The following is a 19426-nucleotide window of genomic DNA, read 5'->3' as shown; positions in this document are numbered from 1 at the left end:
CTATGCGTGCGCACGCTCACACCTTATGTTTTTTTTCTATATAATTTGTTTCCTTTTTTCGCTGCGAAAACTACCCAGAGCAGTAAATAGCCACAGTTACCAGCTGACCTCTCTCTCGATTCCTTGGGCCGCCTGGTGGCTCTCTTCTTGGTCCGCCTGGTGGCTTTCTTCTTGGTCTCGTTCCTTCGGCTGGACACCTGTGGCCGCGGCCGCGCTGCTTGCCTTGACTTGCTCTGGATTCGTGGGCATGGCGGCTTCGCCGGCTTGTGCTCCAGGCCTCATCTCCGGCCCCACGCTCCCTCCGCAGCCCGTTACCTTCCGCTGCTACTGGGCCCAAAAGCCCTCCTACGCGTCGTCCACCTCCAGGCGCCCGCGCCGCAGGCGGTTCGTTCCGGTTGCAGCTGCCTCCACCCGCACCTCCCCTGCGGCCGCTCGGGGCCTCGACGCGGACGACTTCCGCCACCCGCTCGACAAGCAGGCTAGCTTTCCTTGATTTGACAAAATCTTTTCCTTCTGTCCACGTATAATCATCGATTGCGGCTGCGGATGATAGATGAAGTTCCTGTCTTCTGAAAGAGAAGCCCTTTTTTTCTTGTTTCACAGAATACTTTGCTGCTAAGAGCGATTCCTGGGCTCAACGACATAGGCAAAGCTTTGTTAGGTCGCTCACTCACATTTCTCCCTCAGCGTTACCAATCCATCTCAACGTAGTATCCTCAACGATTCATGCTTGCTTTCTTTTGCTACTGCAGGACCTGTCTCGGAGCAAGTTATGGTCCTCCAGAACATTGGAACATCAGTTCTCGTCTCCCCAAACCAGGTCCGATCTGCCTGTCGCATTAATCAACTCAATGTATTCTGAACTTCTGCACGCTGATAACACGCTTGACTGACTGATATCATTGACTTCTGTTGTTTCCGGACCTTATAGTTTGTTGTTTTGTCTATCACCACACCCTACAGATTACTGTAATTCAGGGAACTAATGATTTGTTTTCTCTCTTCAGCTTCCATATCTCCACCAACTGCTGGCTGAGGCTGCAACGCTCTTGAACACAGAAGCTCCTGACTTGTACATAAGGCAGAATCCTGTTCCAAATGCTTACACCTTAGCAATCAATGGCAAAAAACCATTCATCGTTGTTCACACAAGCCTTGTGGAGCTGCTTACTCCAAAGGAATTGCAGGTGCTGTTGTGTCTAAACAAACTCATCAACTGACAATGTCTAGATGAACAATCCAAATAAGAATTATTATTTGCTTACCTAGTGTCTGAATGCATCGATTACTCATCATATAGGATTTGTTTCAATTAGGCTGTTTTGGCTCATGAGCTGGGTCACCTCAAGTGCGATCATGGTGTGTGGCTCACTTTTGCCAATATACTCACAATGGGAGCATACACTGTCCCTGGTAGACCATCTAACCACTTAATATCTCATTAGAAGGGTGGGCTATGTACCTACACTTCATTTCAACTGCATCTCATGGTAAGTGCATGCACTTTCTTCAGGTTTTGGCATGGTTGCTGGCTTCCTGGAAGAGCAGCTATACAGATGGCTACGAGCTGCAGAGCTGACTTGTGACAGGGCAGCTCTTCTTGTTGTGCAAGACCCAAAGGTACCTTGAAACTACCTCATTTTTTAAAGTTGATTTGTATTGAACATGAGGTGTAGCAGAATAGCTAGCAATGCTACTCTTCTATCTTTGATTTTGCTCTGGAAGTGGATTTTTTGCATGGTGCGGTCATGGATTATATATGACTCTGAGCAAAAGTAGAGGTTCTTGTAGTTTTCATCATCCAAGTAACAATTTTTAGTGCGTAGAAAGAGCAGCTGTTCTTCAATTTCGAAGAAAAGGAGCAGCTGCTAGTGAATTTAACATATAATGCATCCATGCTTACTCTACAAGTTGGTATCTTCACCTAATGCTAAACTCTTGATTGTCGAGAGGTAGTCATCTCCATTATTGACTGTCTGAAAATACAAATAACTGTCTTGCGTTGTAATGCTTATCCTGCAAGTCTGTGTCATCACCTGATACTTATTCTTCATTGTCAAGAGGTTGTCATCTCTGTTCTGATGAAATTGGCCGGAGGATGCCCATCTCTTGCCGACCAGCTAAACGTGGATGCCTTCTTGGAGCAAGCTCGTTCCTACGACAAAGCTGCATCGAACCCAGTTGGGTGGTACATCCGGTTAGAACTGTTATCACTTGAACCATGATTGGCGACATTAGTGTTGTTGAAATGAGTATGTGTTGTATGACATTTCTTTCCCAATCTCTTTACATGCTGCAGGAACGCACAAACCAGAGAGCTTTCACACCCTTTGCCTGTGATGCGAGCCCGCGAGATTGATGAGTGGTCAAGAAGCCAGGAGTACAAGACCATAATGCAAAAAATGCTTCAGCTGGGGCTAAACAGAGTATAGTTAGTGGCAACACATACGAAAAGGTTTGTTGACCAAATCCCACATGTTTCTTTGCAAGGATTTAGCTTCAAATCATGACTATTCTTTTGCTGTATATCTGATCATGAGTTTGTGTTTTCCTCCTCCTGGGTGGCTGGGCACCATTTTTTTTTCAGGACTGTAGAGTTTGTAGCTTGTGTATGGAAGGGAATGCCTGTATTTGGAGAAGACTGGTGCTGCTGGAAAACAGATACAAGCATAGACATACTGTATATATTTGCAGTTGAATTTAGTTTCCTTGTATATGCTCTCTTTTTCTTTCTTTGTATCACTGTAACTAGAATGAATAAAAGTTTACTTGAGCTGCCGATTAACTGGAAGGATACGCTGCCTTTCTAGGTCTGAGTCCCGTGACAATGTGATGCATAAGAGGCTATTGTGACTTGGATCATTGGCTAGTAATTAAGTTTGGCAAGAAAAACAGGATAATCTTGGCTATTTGTGTTCCAATCCTCCTATATCCAGACAGAGCATATCCAGACAGCAACAGAGGTTAATTTGGTTCGCAAACAGATTTTGGCACAAGAAGATTGAACCTGGCTTGAATTGGCCTAATTCTGGTGTATTTTGGCTCCAAATTGAATTGGCCTAGTTCTGGTGTATTTTGGCTCACAGGTTGGATGCATTTCGTCTTGCGCATATTCTCTCTGTCCCTAAATATCTGTTATTTTCGCTTTCCGAGAAATAACTTTGATTAAATATATATTAAAAAATATTAATATTTATAGTACATAATTAATATCATTGAAAAGATTTTTAAATTTATTTTTTTAATAAACTTATTTAAAGATATAAATATTATACGTATTTTCTATAAATCGAGTCAACGTATGTACGGAGGTGAGGGTCCTGAGGGGCCACACACACCAATTGTGTCTGGACCAACTGACTGACCGGGAAAGAAGGCCACACCTGTCCGGCGGTCCCCGCCTCCTCCACCCGGGGAGCAGCTGCTTGCAGCCACTGGCACTGCAGTCTGCAGAGGAGGAAGGAGGGCCAAAGCCCAAAAGGCGGAAAGGCGATCGACACGTACACGTACGATAAAGATGGGGATGGCATTGGCATCGCCATTGGCCATTGCCGCCGGTGTCACAGGTTGGTACACCGCTCCCCTTCCCTGCCTGCCTGCCTGCTCATCTACTGGTACCCTGACTGTTTTGGCTCGATCCGACTCCGAGTCCGAGGTTGGGCTTGTTGCGTTCCAGGATGAGCTTCCTCGCTCCGCCGCCGTCGCTCAAGGCAGCCGCGGGCGTTCCGGCGGCCGGAATGGGCATCCCGTGGCCGCGGCAGCGATTGGATGGTCGCCGTTTGCGAGCAGCCCCAGCAGGTCTTCCTCGACTGGCATCAGTGGTATCATCATTTATCCTGGATTTCCTGTCCTCCGTTGCATCAATCATATATGCCCAATGCGCAATCGGGTGGCTAGTAAGTAGTAACCACACAGCTACGCGCTCTGATTGAAATCGCATCGCACGCAGCAAAGCGTGGTGCTGGACATCGAGGGCACGACGAGCCCCATCTCGTTCGTGACGGACGTGCTCTTCCCCTACGCCCGCGACAACGTCCGCAAGCACCTGGACGCCACCTACGGCACCCACGAGACCAACGACGACATCGCCCTGCTGCGCGCTCAGGTCTGCTTTCCCGTTCCCCGTCTCCCGTCACGCTGAATGCCGCTGCTGAATTGCATTGCTCAACAGCCAATGAACTTCGGCTCCTTCTGAAAGAGGCCGGCTCGGAATGGAATCTTACAGGTCGAGCAGGACCTAGCCGAGGGCGTCGCCGGCGCCGTCCCGGTTCCGCCGGACGAGGCTGGAAAGGACAGCGTCATCGACGCTCTGGTCGCCAACGTGGAGGCCATGATCAAGGCGGATAGGAAAATAACCTCACTGAAGCAATTGCAGGTACTGATACTGATAACTGGCTACTTACTCTGTCTACTGACACTATCCGGCAATTCCTTCAGTTTCAGGTTGAAAATCTGGCCAGGTACAGATTGAGAACACCCTGAGATGATTTCTCATTTTCTCTTCATTGGTTGAAGGGCCACATCTGGAGGACTGGGTTCGAGGGCCAAGAAATCAAGGGAGTGGTGTTCGATGACGTGCCACCAGCTCTCGAGAAGTGGCACGCGAGCGGCATCAAGGTTCTCGCTCCTCCTCTACTAATAAATTTATATATGTGGATACGTACATTGATCATTCCAGAGCACATTTTACCATTTGTCATCAACCATATACACTGATTGACTAACAGCTCTTGCTGAACTTAGTTTGATTTACATATGCTTGCAGACGTACATATATTCCAGTGGTAGCAGAGAAGCCCAGAGGCTTATTTTCGGGAACACTACCTACGGCGACCTTAGAAAGCACCTGTGTGGATTTTTTGACACGACAATTGGGTACGCTGTACAGCTAATATCACCTTCCGTTCATTGATTCATATCACTCTATATGACTGTGATTGTTAATTTATCCTTTTGACGTCTGCAATGAAGAACCAAGAGAGAAGCTCGCAGCTACTACGAAATCTGGCTGTCCGTTGGGGTAGATCGGCCGTCTCAGATATTGTTCTTGACAGATGTGTATCAAGAAGCCACAGCAGCACAGGCCGCAGGTGAGCTTCTCACCACATTTTTCCTTGCTAAAAATCCAACATGTACTACGAGAATATCTACCAGTTAGACAACTTAGATTCATGTACTAGGAGAACCATCCAATACGACTAAAATACAACATGTAGATACAACACTTTTCCTTTGGGCAATTTTCCAACTATTGAAATTGCCAACCTCAGGGCAAATGGCAATTCACAAATCAAGTTGCACATCGATCACATCCATGTAGATGGCAATGGTCAAAATGTCAATCTTTCAGAAACTCATGCTGTCATGAATTGTTTAAACTTTTTACAGGCCTTGAGGTACTAATATCTATCAGACCTGGAAATGCGCCACTCCCTGAAAACCATGGGTTTGAGACAATCAAGTCATTTGCTGAAATCTTGACATGAAAGATGCATCTTCGACATGCCATATGCAGAAATTGTTATTTCTAGATGGAAACAAACTAGCACAGTTAACAATAACTAGCAAGTTAAAGGCAGACGTAATGGTTTGAAGACCTTTGATTGTGACTTGCTATGAACAAAAACAGAAAATACATAGATATCTCTTATTTCACAAAAAATCCTTGTGCTACAATGCATTTGTAGAAAGATATATATTTTGGGTGAAATGTGTTTGTAAGGTAATATATGTATTGGGCAATGCTACAAAAACGACCATCATAGAAGCTCAACAGCACATAAACAGGAGCAAGACAGACCTTGGTCTCATTTGTTGTTTGAATTCAATCAAACAACAAATATTGTCACATCTATAATGTGTACAGAAATGAGAACCCTGCAGATAGACAAAGCTCAAGAAATGAGAACCTGCAGAGGTAGACAGACTATATATACCCCCTCCCCCCCCCCCCCACCTTAATCTTGCATTTCAATGTCGGTGGATTAAGCTTCATACTGCATGTTTGAATGGAGACAACCATGCAAATGAAGTCGTTTTGCATGCATTAGCTGTGTGATTACCCCCGATCCTTTCCTATCCCGGCGCAGTGCGAGGAATCGAACCTTGCACCTCTCAGCTGAGGCCTCTCCGCAATAACCAACCCAGCTGTGAATGTTTGTTGAATAGAAGGTACCGCAAGGCTATTTAATAAGGGAAAAAATATATCTACGCACCACTGTTTGGTACGCTAAATCATGTCAAAGCGACTTTATTTTTGAGTATACCGAGGAAGTAGAAACTATCTATTAGAAATGTCTACCTGCATAGAAACTATACATGATTTTTAGCATCGGAGAGACTCTGTAACTATTTATTACCCTCTATTTATTAATTTTTGATGACGTAAAGAAATATAGAAGAAGAAAAACCGAGTCTATAGACCGTCTACGATGGAATCCAGGCGGAAGAGACTACGCCGTCCACGTTGGATCGAGCATTCCAGCCTCCCAGATCCCGTGCGCTCACCGTGTCCGCAAAGCTTGCCGCCGCTGTGGAGCTCGCGCGCCCCATCGGGCTGTCGGCGAGCTCGCACGCGACCGGCCCGCGCCGCCGCTGCGGACCTCACGCGACCCATCGAGTCGCTTGCGGAGCTCGCACGTGGCCGGCCGGCGACGCCGCTGCGAGACGGGCGGGAGCGCGACCCGGTGAGCTGGCCCGTGGTGGCGAAAAGGGTGAGAAGATGACGCTGATGTTTCGTGTGCAGGTGCTCCCCGGTGGCCTGCAGGAGGTGATGACCTCCAAGGGCACCATGTCCGACGACGACGAGTCCCTCGTCGCCATGGACTAGTAGTAGCAGTAGTAGGAAGCGACGAGTCCCTCGTCGCCATGGATACTACTGCTACTGCTGGAAGGAGATGAATCCAATTGCAAGCTAGACTCGCCCGGTCAACAGAGGAGATGAGACATCGATTAGGAGCACACAAGCTTTTGGTAGGAGTAGCACAGTAGTAATTTGTTTGCCCTTGCTCTCTCGTCAGGGCAGAGTCATGCGGCGGAAATTCGGAATCGTGCGTGGTCGCGGCAGCCGGGAACTCCTGCGCTGACTGGGCGGATGGAGCAGAGGATCCGGTGAATAATCCTAAGGCCCCGTTCGTTTCCGCGGGAATGACCCCACGAAGAATTCATGGCCGGATTCGTTATTTAATTTATATAAGAATTTTCTTGGCCGGAACGATTTCTGGCGTGATACGCCCTAACTGAACGAGGCCTAAAGATTTTTATCAGACTCAAGGTAGAAAAATTGCATTTTGAAGCATAGTTTCTGGACACAGTATCTAGTCTACAGTAACCACTTCTAGTTGCATTGGGAGTGCCCTTAGGCTTTCCAACAAACCGCAGCTGACCGATATGCATGTTTCCATCCACAAGCTTCACACTTCCATCTCTAACAGCAAAGCGGAGAAGGTTCCCTGGTCGCAGGTTTGACTTTCGTATGAATTCACTGTCCAGACCACCAAATACAATAGGAGGATTGTCAGAACTCAGAAGTAACTACCTTGCCATCTTCTTGCAACTCCAGCACAAGATGCTGCTCACTTGGTGTTTCTCCCTTACTGCCAGTGTCAATAACATACTGGCTACAAGCCCTATCTTTCCATACTAGTGCGAGCGCTGTGATTCCAGCTTGATAATGTGCATGTTTGCTGTAAAACAGTGTGGGCCATCTTTAGCATAAGATGTGCTCCCTATGTATGCTGCTTGAAGACCCTGAAGAGGGCATTCATATATAGGGACGACACCGAATTTATGTCTGTGATATGCTGATGGAGGATGGCCGGCAGAAGTTTCTGTGAGCTTAGAATTCAACAAGAAAAACCTGAACTCTGCGGCGCAATCATACATCGAATAGCCTCGCCAACAAATCATGTCGATGATGTAGTATGTTTCATCAGTCTGCACCACAAGCAAAATAAAATGTTAAAAAACAGACATAAAAACAGCGAATGAGTACAAGTAGCTTGCGCCGAATGAAAAAAAGGAAATGTGTTTGGTTTAGGTACCTCGTGAAAAATACAATCAAGGATGGAGTAACTCGCTGGGCTAGAAGTATCTTTTGATGATCCATTTGGTAGAGCAGAAGGGAACCGATGAAGAATGGTTCCATTACGTCCTCTGCTAATTGTCATGCCATTAGTTGACACTACCAAACATCGTTTGCCAGAAGGCCTAGCGAAAACATACCTAATAAAATGAAATGAAGAAAATAGTAGTGTCAATCATAATGTTGAAGACTTATGCAACTCTGAAGACATGATAGGAGTAACTGATGACCAGAGATTGAATAAATGTAAGTGTATTATATATGATTTTTTTGTTAATTTCAACGGGGCAACAAGGAAACAAGAATACTATTTCGTAATGTTTTTGTAGAAGAGTAGAGAAGCAGAATGAAATAAATCAAACCAAATTCAGATAAGTGGTGTGTAGATAAAAAGGACAGTGGGAACGAGAGTGGCAGACCAGTGATCTGGCGGGCGCGGGGCGTCCACCATCCACTCGGGGAGCACGATCTGGCGGGCGAACCACGGGCGTGCATTGGAGCCGCGGAGCCTGGAGGCGGCCGCCGCGATGTCAGCGACGATGTTCTCTTGCTGTTCTTCATGCTCGTCCTCCTCAGTCGTCGTTGAGGTTGGTGGCTGGCTGGCCGCGGTAGGGATCTGTGTCAGCAACCTGGATTCCACAGCTGAAGAAGCCGGCACCATCGAGGGCCCCGTGGCCACCTATGCTGCTCGCCGCGAGTCCGCGCCCGTCGGCGTCAGGAGGAGGTAAGGTCGGGCAAGGCATGGTCGTATGGAGGCTCGTCGGCGTCAAGTCGCGTGCGCGGTGTGCTAGACGCCGCAACATATGTAGGGAACGATGGTGAGATAAACCAGGCTCCTCTGAACGTCATCATTGTAGGATCTCCGGCCAGCCGCCGGGCCGCCGGCCGCCACCACTTGACCAGTTGACCTAACGCTACGGCACCATCACCAACGGTGAACCGCAAGGACGGGGGACGTGCGCTTCACCATGGACGGAACGAGCAGTGCCAGCATGCATGTCATCACTAGGGATGCAAACAGTCGGGAAAATCTTTCAACCGTTTTCTACTTTACATTTGAATACGAAAACAAAAGCGAAAGTGGTAAAGCCGGACACGAAAACGAACACGAACTTACGGAATTTCGAGAATTTCGAAAACGAACTAATTTGAGCGGAATTATGTCAGGGGTATACAAAATAGCAATACGAAATATTGACCCGCAGGACCAAATGCATAACAATTAACAAAGTGAATAATAATTAACAAGTCTTATAACTTTTTTAAAAAGTATCTCCATTCGACACGGTGTAAGAAAGATATTATTTTTTTAAGGCACCAAGCGCCTGTACGCGATTAATATACCGCTAAAATTTTGTTTATTTTTTTGAACATCTTAAAGACCTCAAATGGAAAACTAAAAACTAGAATGTTGTAGATCTCGTCGAGAGCTACAATTTTCATATAAAAATCATCTTCATCCGAGATCGTATGAAAAAGATACAATTTTTCTAAGGCTGGACTTCTGGTGGGCCAAATTTGGTTTAAACCGAATTTCGAATTCGGGATATTTCGAATTAAAAGTGGAAAAGTAGAAAACGGTCGAAAAAATGTCAAAACCATTTTTGTACCGATTTCGAATTTGTTGTTCTAAATTTCGAACCAAATTCGAATTTATCTAAAAATATGAATTCGATCGGATTAAATATAGAAAATGTAGAAAACGATGTAGTTCAGTAATATTTCTGTACCATCTTTGTCCCTGCTCATCACGGACGGAACCAGCAGCCGTCGCAGCCACCACCACGACCTTCAGTGCGCCTGGATCCGAGCATGCATGCGTGCCCAGGGACATGCGGCCGAGGAACTCGACGGCCCTCTGGCCGCCGCCGTCGCTATCTGTGATCCCCCACGCTGGGCTACCAGCTCAGCTCACGGACACGGGCTTGCTGCCACTCCGAGCGGCGCCGTGTCTGCAGGCCTCGCGTCCAATAATCCAGGATTTCCCCACGGATAGCTACTCTAGTAGGAGAGCGGAGGAAAATGGCGGCCTCTGTGAGTATAATAATTACACCAAAAGATAGAAGATGATTAGTTTAAACAAAATTAATTTGTAGCAAATACGCAGAAAATCACTAGGTCTGATAAAAATAGGGATTTGCTATTTATCTATAAAAACAAATTTCTTCACAACAAAACTATCAAATCTGTCGAATTTATCACCTCATGATTTAGCATAAAGATTTGCATCACACTTCTCCTTCATCTTCATCAACTCCGTGCAGCGGGTGGGATGATGAGACAAGATGAGCGTGGCAGCAAAACGGCAAGGCGGTGAGGAGGCAGCAAGGATGCGATGAGGAGATGGTGAATGGTGAGGCGGTGAGGAGGTGTGGCAAGGTGGGATGGCGAGGAGATAGCGAAGCGTGGCGACCAAAGGAGCGTCATCGGCGTTGAAGGCGAAGAAGTCCCTTAACAACGCTCCTGAGGGTTCGAAACAATCTCGTCCCCTACCAGTCTTGCATTGACAATGTGAATCCACCATATCGCCTCTGATAAAGCTCAAGCTCCACCTGAGTAATGAGTGTAGTCCTAAACTCATAAGAAACTCTACCTGAGGGCTGCTCCGTAGGAGTTTCCGTATCATTACCACCGCTAACAAAGCCTCGCAATACTCTTCGTTCGGGCCATCTGCAAATACATTCGGAGGTAGCAAAAATCACCAAGCATAAGCACGACAAAGTAGACCATTCAAGATTAAAGGTAAACAACGATAACCTACCCTCGAAGTAAGAAAACCAAAGGACCTATCCAACCTTACCTTCATAAAGACCTTGGAGCATGGCTTCAAGAAAAACTTCACAATGATCTATATCCGGATTTGACGAAAACCAGATAGACACCACCTGAGCCCAGTATTCATAAGGGGATGTGTTGGTATTTATAAGTGCAAATAGAATATGAAGGATTCCGCAAGCGCACATAATACCAATGTAGCATTTTACCGAGAGTATTCCAGGTATCATTATTTATATTTTACCACAGGAAAACAATGGAGTAAAGACTTGTTGAATATCAAAGGAGTATCTATCAGTCAACATACCAGCATGGCTAGAGCAGGGGTGAAAGTAATGGTAGGAATTAAGGATAATGATACTCAGGAGGTAGATCTATAAGATAACGTAAACTAGTCAACTCGGGAGAACAACAGGTGAGGTAGATTCCTATGATATTTTTATTACAGGATCAAAGTATATATACCCAACTATAGCTAAGACTAACTCTACTCTTGTGCACTTCGAGATGCCGCTTAGACGGTAGAGTACAGACCATAGACAACTCTACCGACGCGACTACGGTCCTACAATTTAAGAACCTGCTCAATTCGGAGTGGACTACAAAGGATAGACGTGGCTGTCACCTCCTGCTGCTACCACCCAACCAGAGAACATGGTGTACTCACAGGCAGAGCATCGTGTCACGGAACCGACCAATTTATAAGAGCACAAGTACAAAAACAATCGCCGGAATGATCAAATTCTCGAACTTGAGCCCATATAAACCCGGTAGTCAACCGAAATCTCGAAGGATTTCAAACCAACTTGCATACAACCAAGATCACAGTAATCCAACATAACATATCGTACGTTACAATATTTCACAGATGTTCGCAATTAGATTACATCATCACAGAGTCATTGTTATTACAAAATGAGTCTTGTAAAACATGCGGAAGCAATTAGTTTAACTCACACACCGAGTTCAAATACACATACTAGTTCGCTGATCACAGACCGCAAAAGCATTCAGATAAGAGAAAGGAGATCATGCCCATGATCTAGTCCTCATCACCCGCCGGGTGGAGACAATACTTGCAGAAACCCTGATATAGAAGGTCATCTGCAACAAGAGGGAATAAACCCTGAGTACGGGAATGTACTCAGCTAGACTTACCCGTCGAAAACCAAACAAATGACACCAAGGATTATGCATAGTTTAAAGTAGTGGAGCTGGCTGACATTTTCTCTTTGCAGAAAAGCATAAGTAATAATGATCAACTCTTAACCTGAACTAGCAGTAACTTTTTAGCCATTAACCTGTCATCTATATTAGCACCTGTACTAAGCAATCATTTTATTAGGGTGCAAACATTAATAACCATATCAGGTATTCATTGTGGCAACCTTATCATCATCCATTTAACCATATCGTTAAATTAATTGAATCTACGTTGCCGCTGCTCAGTCAAGTTCTCACTATCCGGGAGAGACGGCGATTCGAATCGATTCCTATCCAGCTGGAGGGGTATTCCTAAACACAAACCCTGCTTCCCCCGTCAGGGTCGCAACAAGTCACCTTTGGTACAATTCAGGAGTCGCGGGTCCGAACAGATCGGCATTCTCAGAGAACCACTCTGCCAAGGTTGTTCGGGACTCTAACCCGCCTTGGACTTATGCCAATGGCTCTCTGCACATCCTTACTACCTCCAGAGTGCCGCCACTGCTCGCGTTCCCGGCCTGAATCGAGCTACTAGGCTTCGCGGTCGGAACAACTTATCCGGCCAGCTAAGTGTTAGGCTGCGTTCAACATGACATAAGGACGTATAGCGTATCGGTCCTTAAACGACTCAGACAGAGTCACTATGTTCAAACCTACACAAGACCCCGCCCGGTCTTAATTCATTATTTACATGGTTCTTTTCCACGATAGCAAATATAACCAACCGTGATCCACCTCATCCTAAAGCTCGCAGGTGACAGGAAATCACCTGACTTCTACCGCACTAAGCATGGCTAAGCATTTAACCCGTCCTGGACTTAAATAGGATTCCAGTGCGATATCTGGACAAGGAAGGATATATAATGCAGCAATTGGTTCCAACCAATTCCTATACTTAATGCATCATCAACAATAAAAGATACTCAATGTATTTGTGAAAACATAGGAGGCTTAATATGCTCTGGGGCTTGCCTTTCAGGAACGAGGAAGGCTGGTGGTCAGGGCACTCGGGCAATTCCTCCGCGGCGACTGCTTCGTCGGCTTCCTGCACTTCGGGTTCCTCCTCCTGGTTGGCTCCCTCGAACTCCAGCAACGTCACTCCCTCCGGCACACCTATTGCATGAATGCGCAAGATAAATATCATGGATGCACATGTACGAATGTCGGGGATGCTCGGGGAATGCACATGTTCGCTGTAGTTTGCATATTCCAACTTAAGCCCTATTCAAATCACTTTCACTTACCACGTTTATACAACCTAAGGTATAATTGCTCATCTTCCGTTAATGACCTAGCACCTGCACCTAAGCATATTCTTAAGTTAGGCTAACCCCTAAACAATCAACGAGAACCTTGCAACAACATACATTCAAGCATTTGTATTTCAGCAAAATAAATACTATGTAGCGGCGCAGTAGACTAGTCATAACTGAAGATTTATAAATCCAAATGATATGCAACAAGACAATCTGGAAAGCTTATAAAATTGTCTACAATACAATTTCAGACCTCAAAGCATGATTCAAACCTTTACTAGGTCGAATCCATCCATCAACAGAAGTCTATCCTCACAAGGCAGAGAATAAGCAAAATCTGCAACCTAACTTTAAACAGCTGTAGTTTCTAAACTACTGGGCCAATTGCCCTCAAATTTTGATAGGAGCTAGACACATACATTATATACAACTTTTGTATTCATCACAATCACAGAAAACCAAATTATCATGGGGAGCTTTCTAAAGTCCCCAGATCTGTCCAGAGGGACATAATGCAAACAAGTAATTAGCAACTTATGATGTACACATATAATTAGACAAAACCAACTTTACTATCTCATCACACATATCATAAGAACACCAGAAAGTAAAGTGTTCATCACCAAAACATTTCTTTTAATACCTTTCTTAATTTATTTAATTAATTAGTGGAAATAGTAAACATATATGAAAACTACCCCATTAATTCTACAAAAATTACAGTAGACACTACATGCTCTAAGTAGACTACCATAAAAATTTCACACCATTTTAGTAAGTACAACAGCCTACACAAAAATGGTAAGACAGAATGGCTTAAAATGGCATAATTAGGAAACCTTAGTGAAAAGTGTCAAGCAACAGATTTCATATTTTTCCTAGCATCTTTCAGGTACCAAGATACTACCTACCAAGTTTCATGGCCATAGGATTCATAGATAATTTACAAAAATTCACACAAGTATCTACCAATGATAAAAGGAAAATCTATAACTCAAAAACTACACATGCAATGACCCTCAAATTTTAACCAGAGCTTCTACTATACAATACTAGCTTACCCACAAAATTTCATAATTTTTGGATCACAGAAACTCAAGATATGATTTAAACAAGTTTGCATGCATTCAAAAACACTTTTCAAGTTCCTATTTAATTCACCCAAAATTTCTACATAATATGCTCAAGATATATTTTTATTAAATACTAGACCTAACTGTGAGTCTAACAAAATTGGAACCATCCAATTTGGATCTACATAACAGGAGATACAAAAATATCAAATAAGCAATCAAAACTGTATTTTTGAACTATCCTTAAGAACAACAGCCACTGACGTGTGGGACCCGGCTGTCAGCCGACCCCACCGGTCAGCGAGACAAAACAGAGGACACGGCTGCGACGGCGCGGCTCGCCGACGGCGAGAGCTCCGGTGACACCAGGGTTACCTACATGGTCTACGTGATGCGGTGAATCGATTGGTGCGACTAGCTCGAGCTATGACCTAACGGAGGTGGCTCGTCGCCGGTGATGGCGGCACGGCAGAGCTCCGGCGCGAGCTGCCGGCGACGGCAAGCCACGGCTAGCTCAACCGAGCACGGCGTGAGCTACCAGAAGTCGCCACGGTGCTAACACGGCAAAGAAACAGGGACAGGACGATTCCTAGCTACCCCGGCCACGGCGGCCTCATCTCCGGCGAGGTCACGCCCATGGCGGTGACGGCGGAAATGGTCACTGTGACCTTACCAAAGCATGAATGGCGCAGCTAGGAGGTGGAGAAGGTAGAGGAGGACACGACGGAGCTATGGTGAAGACGGAGTTCGCGTTTTTGCAGTGGTTCGCGAGCTCGGAGACGGCGAAGCTCGCTCGGCAGCAATGGCGGGCGCTGAGCTCGGTCGCTGCTTGCGGTGGAGGCGATGCAAATGAAAATTTGAACTGCGAACTGGTCGGGCAGGTGCGTGTGAGTGTGCCCGTCGTGGCTGTCCTTGCCAGGGCGTCCGCGGCGCGTGGCAGCAAGCTCAGGTGACCGGCGACGCGCGGCACACACGCGTCGAGCGTTTTCTGAATCGGTGAACACTGTAGCTCGCCATTCAGTGCTCCATTCACCGACTGACAGCGTTAATTGATTGTGTTTGATTTCTCAATTCGTGGCGAATCAGTGGAAACAATGTTCATGAAAGTTGTAGAGTTATAGTAGGGCTACAACTTTGGTTTAGCAATCAACAGTCAGTTCTCCATGGATTGAGTTATATCAAGCCAAAGTCGGCCCATTCAAACTAAAATGGCAGTTAAGACTTAGCAAAATTTTCAAGTGTTGACTCCACCTTCAAATCTGACTTGTGGGACCTTTTTGAACATGTTGTGCACATTTTCAAGACTTGACTTCTAAACAAAGTTTGTTCCTTATATAATTCTCTACATCTTTGCTTTAGGTTGCTCATACATGCAAACATTCTAAGCCACACTTTTTTAAACAGTCAAACACAGGAGCTCTAGGGGTCCAAATTGGTCAACCATGACTTGGAACCCTAATTAGGCAAAATGATCAACATGAACAATGTTCCAAATGACATTCTATGTGTAACTAAGTCACTTACAAGCATTTCTAGCCATACCATACATTGGTCACACAAGAATTAATCAAGGTATGTACTGAAACAATGAAAAAAACACAAGAAATGTTGCAAATGTTTCATAGTCATGTTTCACATGTTTCATGATCTTGTTGCATAGTATTAACAACTCTTGTTTCACTAAGTGAGTGGCACATGTTGCACTTAAGTGTTGCACACTTTACATTTCATAAAAGAAACAACACACATAAACTATTCAACATGTTGCAATGTTTCGAAATCATGTTTCATGTGATATAAGCTCACGAAGGGATGCATGATGCTCATGTTCATGAAATGTAGTGCAAATGTGGAAGCTAAACACCAGGGGTGTTACACATCGTATAAGTACCATGCTTACACGAGGCTCGGCTACTTAGCCCAATCGATAAACTAGCATGCTAAACGCTCTATGAACCCGCACACAAAAGTATGATAACCTCAACTAAGCAAGATACATATTAAAAGTAAGCATAGCCATATAGATAGGAATATGATGAATTTATAATAAGTCTTACAAGATGTGGAAGTGAAGATACAAGGCTTTGCCGAGCCTGCAAGACTAGATCCGAAACTTGAGCATGAGCCCAACTCGAACCTCACTCCCGAGCTACTAATCTACTACATTGGAGAGTCTATACCTAATCCACCTGGTGTATCTTGATCTTTGAATGAGAGGTATGAATTAGGGTTTCAGGGATGCTCTAGGGAGGGGGTAGGGGCTACTATATATAGGCCAGAGCATCAATTCTGAACCCTCGAATCAAACCGACTTGAAAGAATGACGTAGATGTAATCTAGGAGGTGGTGGAGAACCAACATTCGAAGGAGGGTCTGATAGGTGGGCCCAGGAGGCTAGGCGGCCTGTAGGTGGGGCTAGCCAGCCCCACATGGCAGCCACTTGTCCTCTGCTTCGATGGTTTGCCTTCTGTAGTCTTCTAGAATCTTCCTACGTCGATTTCGCTACGGATAAACATGATTTGCTTTGATGAATTGGCCCTCCTTGATGGTTTTTAAGTAAATCCTCCTACAAACATAGATTCACCAAAACTTGTGGAATTTATTAGTTTAAACCCCTAGACCGATGTTGATGATCCTTTTTATGCATTTATATAAGTTATATTGATGGTTTATTATGAATGTTAACTACCGTCAACAGGGTGGAAACCCAATCGTTGCAATACACAAATCCCCAAAAAAATCTCGGGTGTGCATCAGGGCAGGCGACATACGTGCACAAAATCTCAAATCAACAACTAATACAAAAGCAAAACAAAAAAAACCAAAAGATGTACAAGCATCCTAACCTGCACTCATACGAGGGGCGCTTATCCCGAATATCCTCCTAATCTCCCTTTGGTCATACAAGGCGCCACTTCATTCCATATGAGATGTGAAAGTCCTAGTTTGATTTTGGGTAATTGATGAAACCTATGCACTAACCTTTGTCATGAGATGTGATATAAGCTAGGTTGGTGCAATCCAAGTGTGAAGCATGGTGGCACTCCAGAGATGGTGATGATCACATGTAATGATGAGATGATGATCAAGTGCTCAACTTGGAAAAGAAGAAAGAGAAAAACAAAATTCTATGGAGATCAAGGCAAAGGTATAAATAGGGGTTTTATTTCGGTGATCAAGACACTATAGAGAGTGTGATCACATTTAGGATAGATAGCCATACTATTAAGAGGGGTTCTTAACTAGACAATTCGGTCATCTAGTGCCACTAGGTGTTGAACTTCATGCATTGCATTTAGGCCTAGTGCACTTCGGAGAGCAAGCAAAAAATATTTATTGAAAATGTTTTTAAGAAAAGCTAACTTGGCTCTAACTTGTTTTGAGAAAACACTTTGTGTCGGCGTTTCGAACCACCGGCTAGTAAATTTGTATCTGCGCGTCTAGCCCGGATGGTGTGCTCAGAGGACACAAGGATTTATACTGGTTTGGGTGAAATGTCCCTACGTCCAGTCTGCTACTGCTCGTGTTAACGGCACTAGTTTGTAGTAGGGGTTACAAACATACTAGAGAGGAAGAAGGTCCCAAATCTTAGGTAAAAAGATCGAACGGAGTTGAGTCTTGTTGAGCTCGTTCAGCGATGTGCTGGTGCCTCTCCCCCTTCATGGGGCGTCCTGCTTCCCCTTTTATAGGTGAAGGGGAAGACACAGGTTACAGAGAAAGAAAGAGAGAGAAAAGGAGAAAAACAAGGGAGAAGAAGGCCTATAGGGTCGCGACGTCCTTCATCTCCTTTATGCAGGTCCCGCCAGTCCTATAGATGATGACGGAGATGGCTCCACATCGTGGCCCTATTTGTCACTGGCGCTATATGCATGCATCGTCAGTCGGTCACAGTGCTCCACTCCGTTCCAGCGGGCGACGTGGTCAACAGGTACTCCTATCAGAAGCCGTACGAGGATTAGGCAACACAGCGCCGGCACGCCCGACACTGTTGGCAATGTGAGCCCCTAGGTATGGTCCGTCGTGTCCACAGGTCACGTAGAGACATGCCCGCTTCCCTCCCAGTGTGAGAAGTTTGACCCTGGGGTCGTACTCTTAGACCCGTAGTGGTTGGAGATAGTATGTGTAACAGCCTCGGTGTTACACCCTAAATCATTTACTAAAACATGTTATGAGCATCATACTTGTGTGTTAATGTATGTGGTGAAGTGAGTAGATAATGCATTGCAACTAAAACGATCAACAAAAATATGAAACAAAAGTTGCTCCACGATTCATACAGTTAACAAGCAGGGGTGTAAACTAATTTTTATTGAACAAAAATTACTATAGAACCTATATATGAGACTTAAATAAAGTTTAAAGTACAAATTTTGTAGATAACAATGCAACTCTTGCTGTAGAAAAATAATGTTACTAGCTAGTATTTCTAATAGTCTAGAAACAGAACTTGAAAACAAATCCAGCTCAAGACTTAGAAAATTTCCTAAGGTGAGCAGCAGTGTGACAAAGCCATATTTGGCAAATTATTCTGTGAAATTGAGTTAAGAAGGGGTGTTGTGTTGTAGCTCTTGTTAATAGCCTAAGGTGCCCTCTTTAGAGTAGTGAAGATGGCTTGGTTCCAAATTGAATCGTTTAGTTTTTACGGGCGCTTTAAAATTTGTCCGTGTACTCAGTCTCGGGCCACCTGGCTCAGGCGTGTGGTCACCACGTGTGGCCATTCTATGTCGCTGCGTGGCTGTGCCGTGCGCGTGCATGCATGGCCGCACACCGACCGGCCAAGGCTACCCTTGGTCTGGTCGTGGCTTGGCCACGGCTTGGCCGCTCTGGCCGCACTGCTTGCAGCCAGCCATAGGCCACCGTGCCCTGCCAGCCCTCTCTGTGCCCGACCACCACTGCCACCATAGCTACCGCTGATGCTGCTGCTGCCCTTCATGTCACACGTCGCGATGCAATCACGGTCACAGTCGCTACCGCTACTGTCGTGTCACTCCTACACTCGCGTCTGCTCGCTGCATCACGCTGCCCCCTCCCTGGCC

General features: G+C 45.3%; 1 protein-coding gene and 1 pseudogene across 1 annotated transcript; one reads left to right on the top strand and one right to left on the bottom strand.

Annotated features, from left to right (window-relative positions):
* The first annotated feature begins 138 nt into the window (after positions 1–138).
* Positions 139–5753, top strand: LOC136461944 (uncharacterized). The gene is made up of 15 exons (XM_066461336.1): positions 139–478; positions 604–661; positions 753–820; positions 1008–1187; positions 1317–1413; positions 1514–1624; positions 2014–2197; positions 2300–2426; positions 3820–3821; positions 3955–4105; positions 4226–4375; positions 4516–4617; positions 4766–4875; positions 4972–5090; positions 5389–5753. The coding sequence occupies exons 1-15, from the start codon at positions 248–250 to the stop codon at positions 5484–5486; spliced, it is 1788 nt and encodes a 595-aa protein (XP_066317433.1). The 5' UTR covers positions 139–247; the 3' UTR covers positions 5487–5753.
* Positions 5754–6915: 1162 nt separating this feature from the next.
* On the bottom strand, positions 6916–8744 carry LOC136460412 (uncharacterized; annotated as a pseudogene).
* Between the last annotated feature and the right edge of the window lie 10682 nt (positions 8745–19426).

The sequence above is a fragment of the Miscanthus floridulus genome, chromosome 6 (assembly GCF_019320115.1).
Source record: "Miscanthus floridulus cultivar M001 chromosome 6, ASM1932011v1, whole genome shotgun sequence".
Lineage (NCBI taxonomy): Eukaryota > Viridiplantae > Streptophyta > Magnoliopsida > Poales > Poaceae > Miscanthus > Miscanthus floridulus.
The sequence above is the reverse complement of the archived record's forward strand: the minus strand, read 5'-3'. Positions and strand labels throughout refer to the sequence as shown.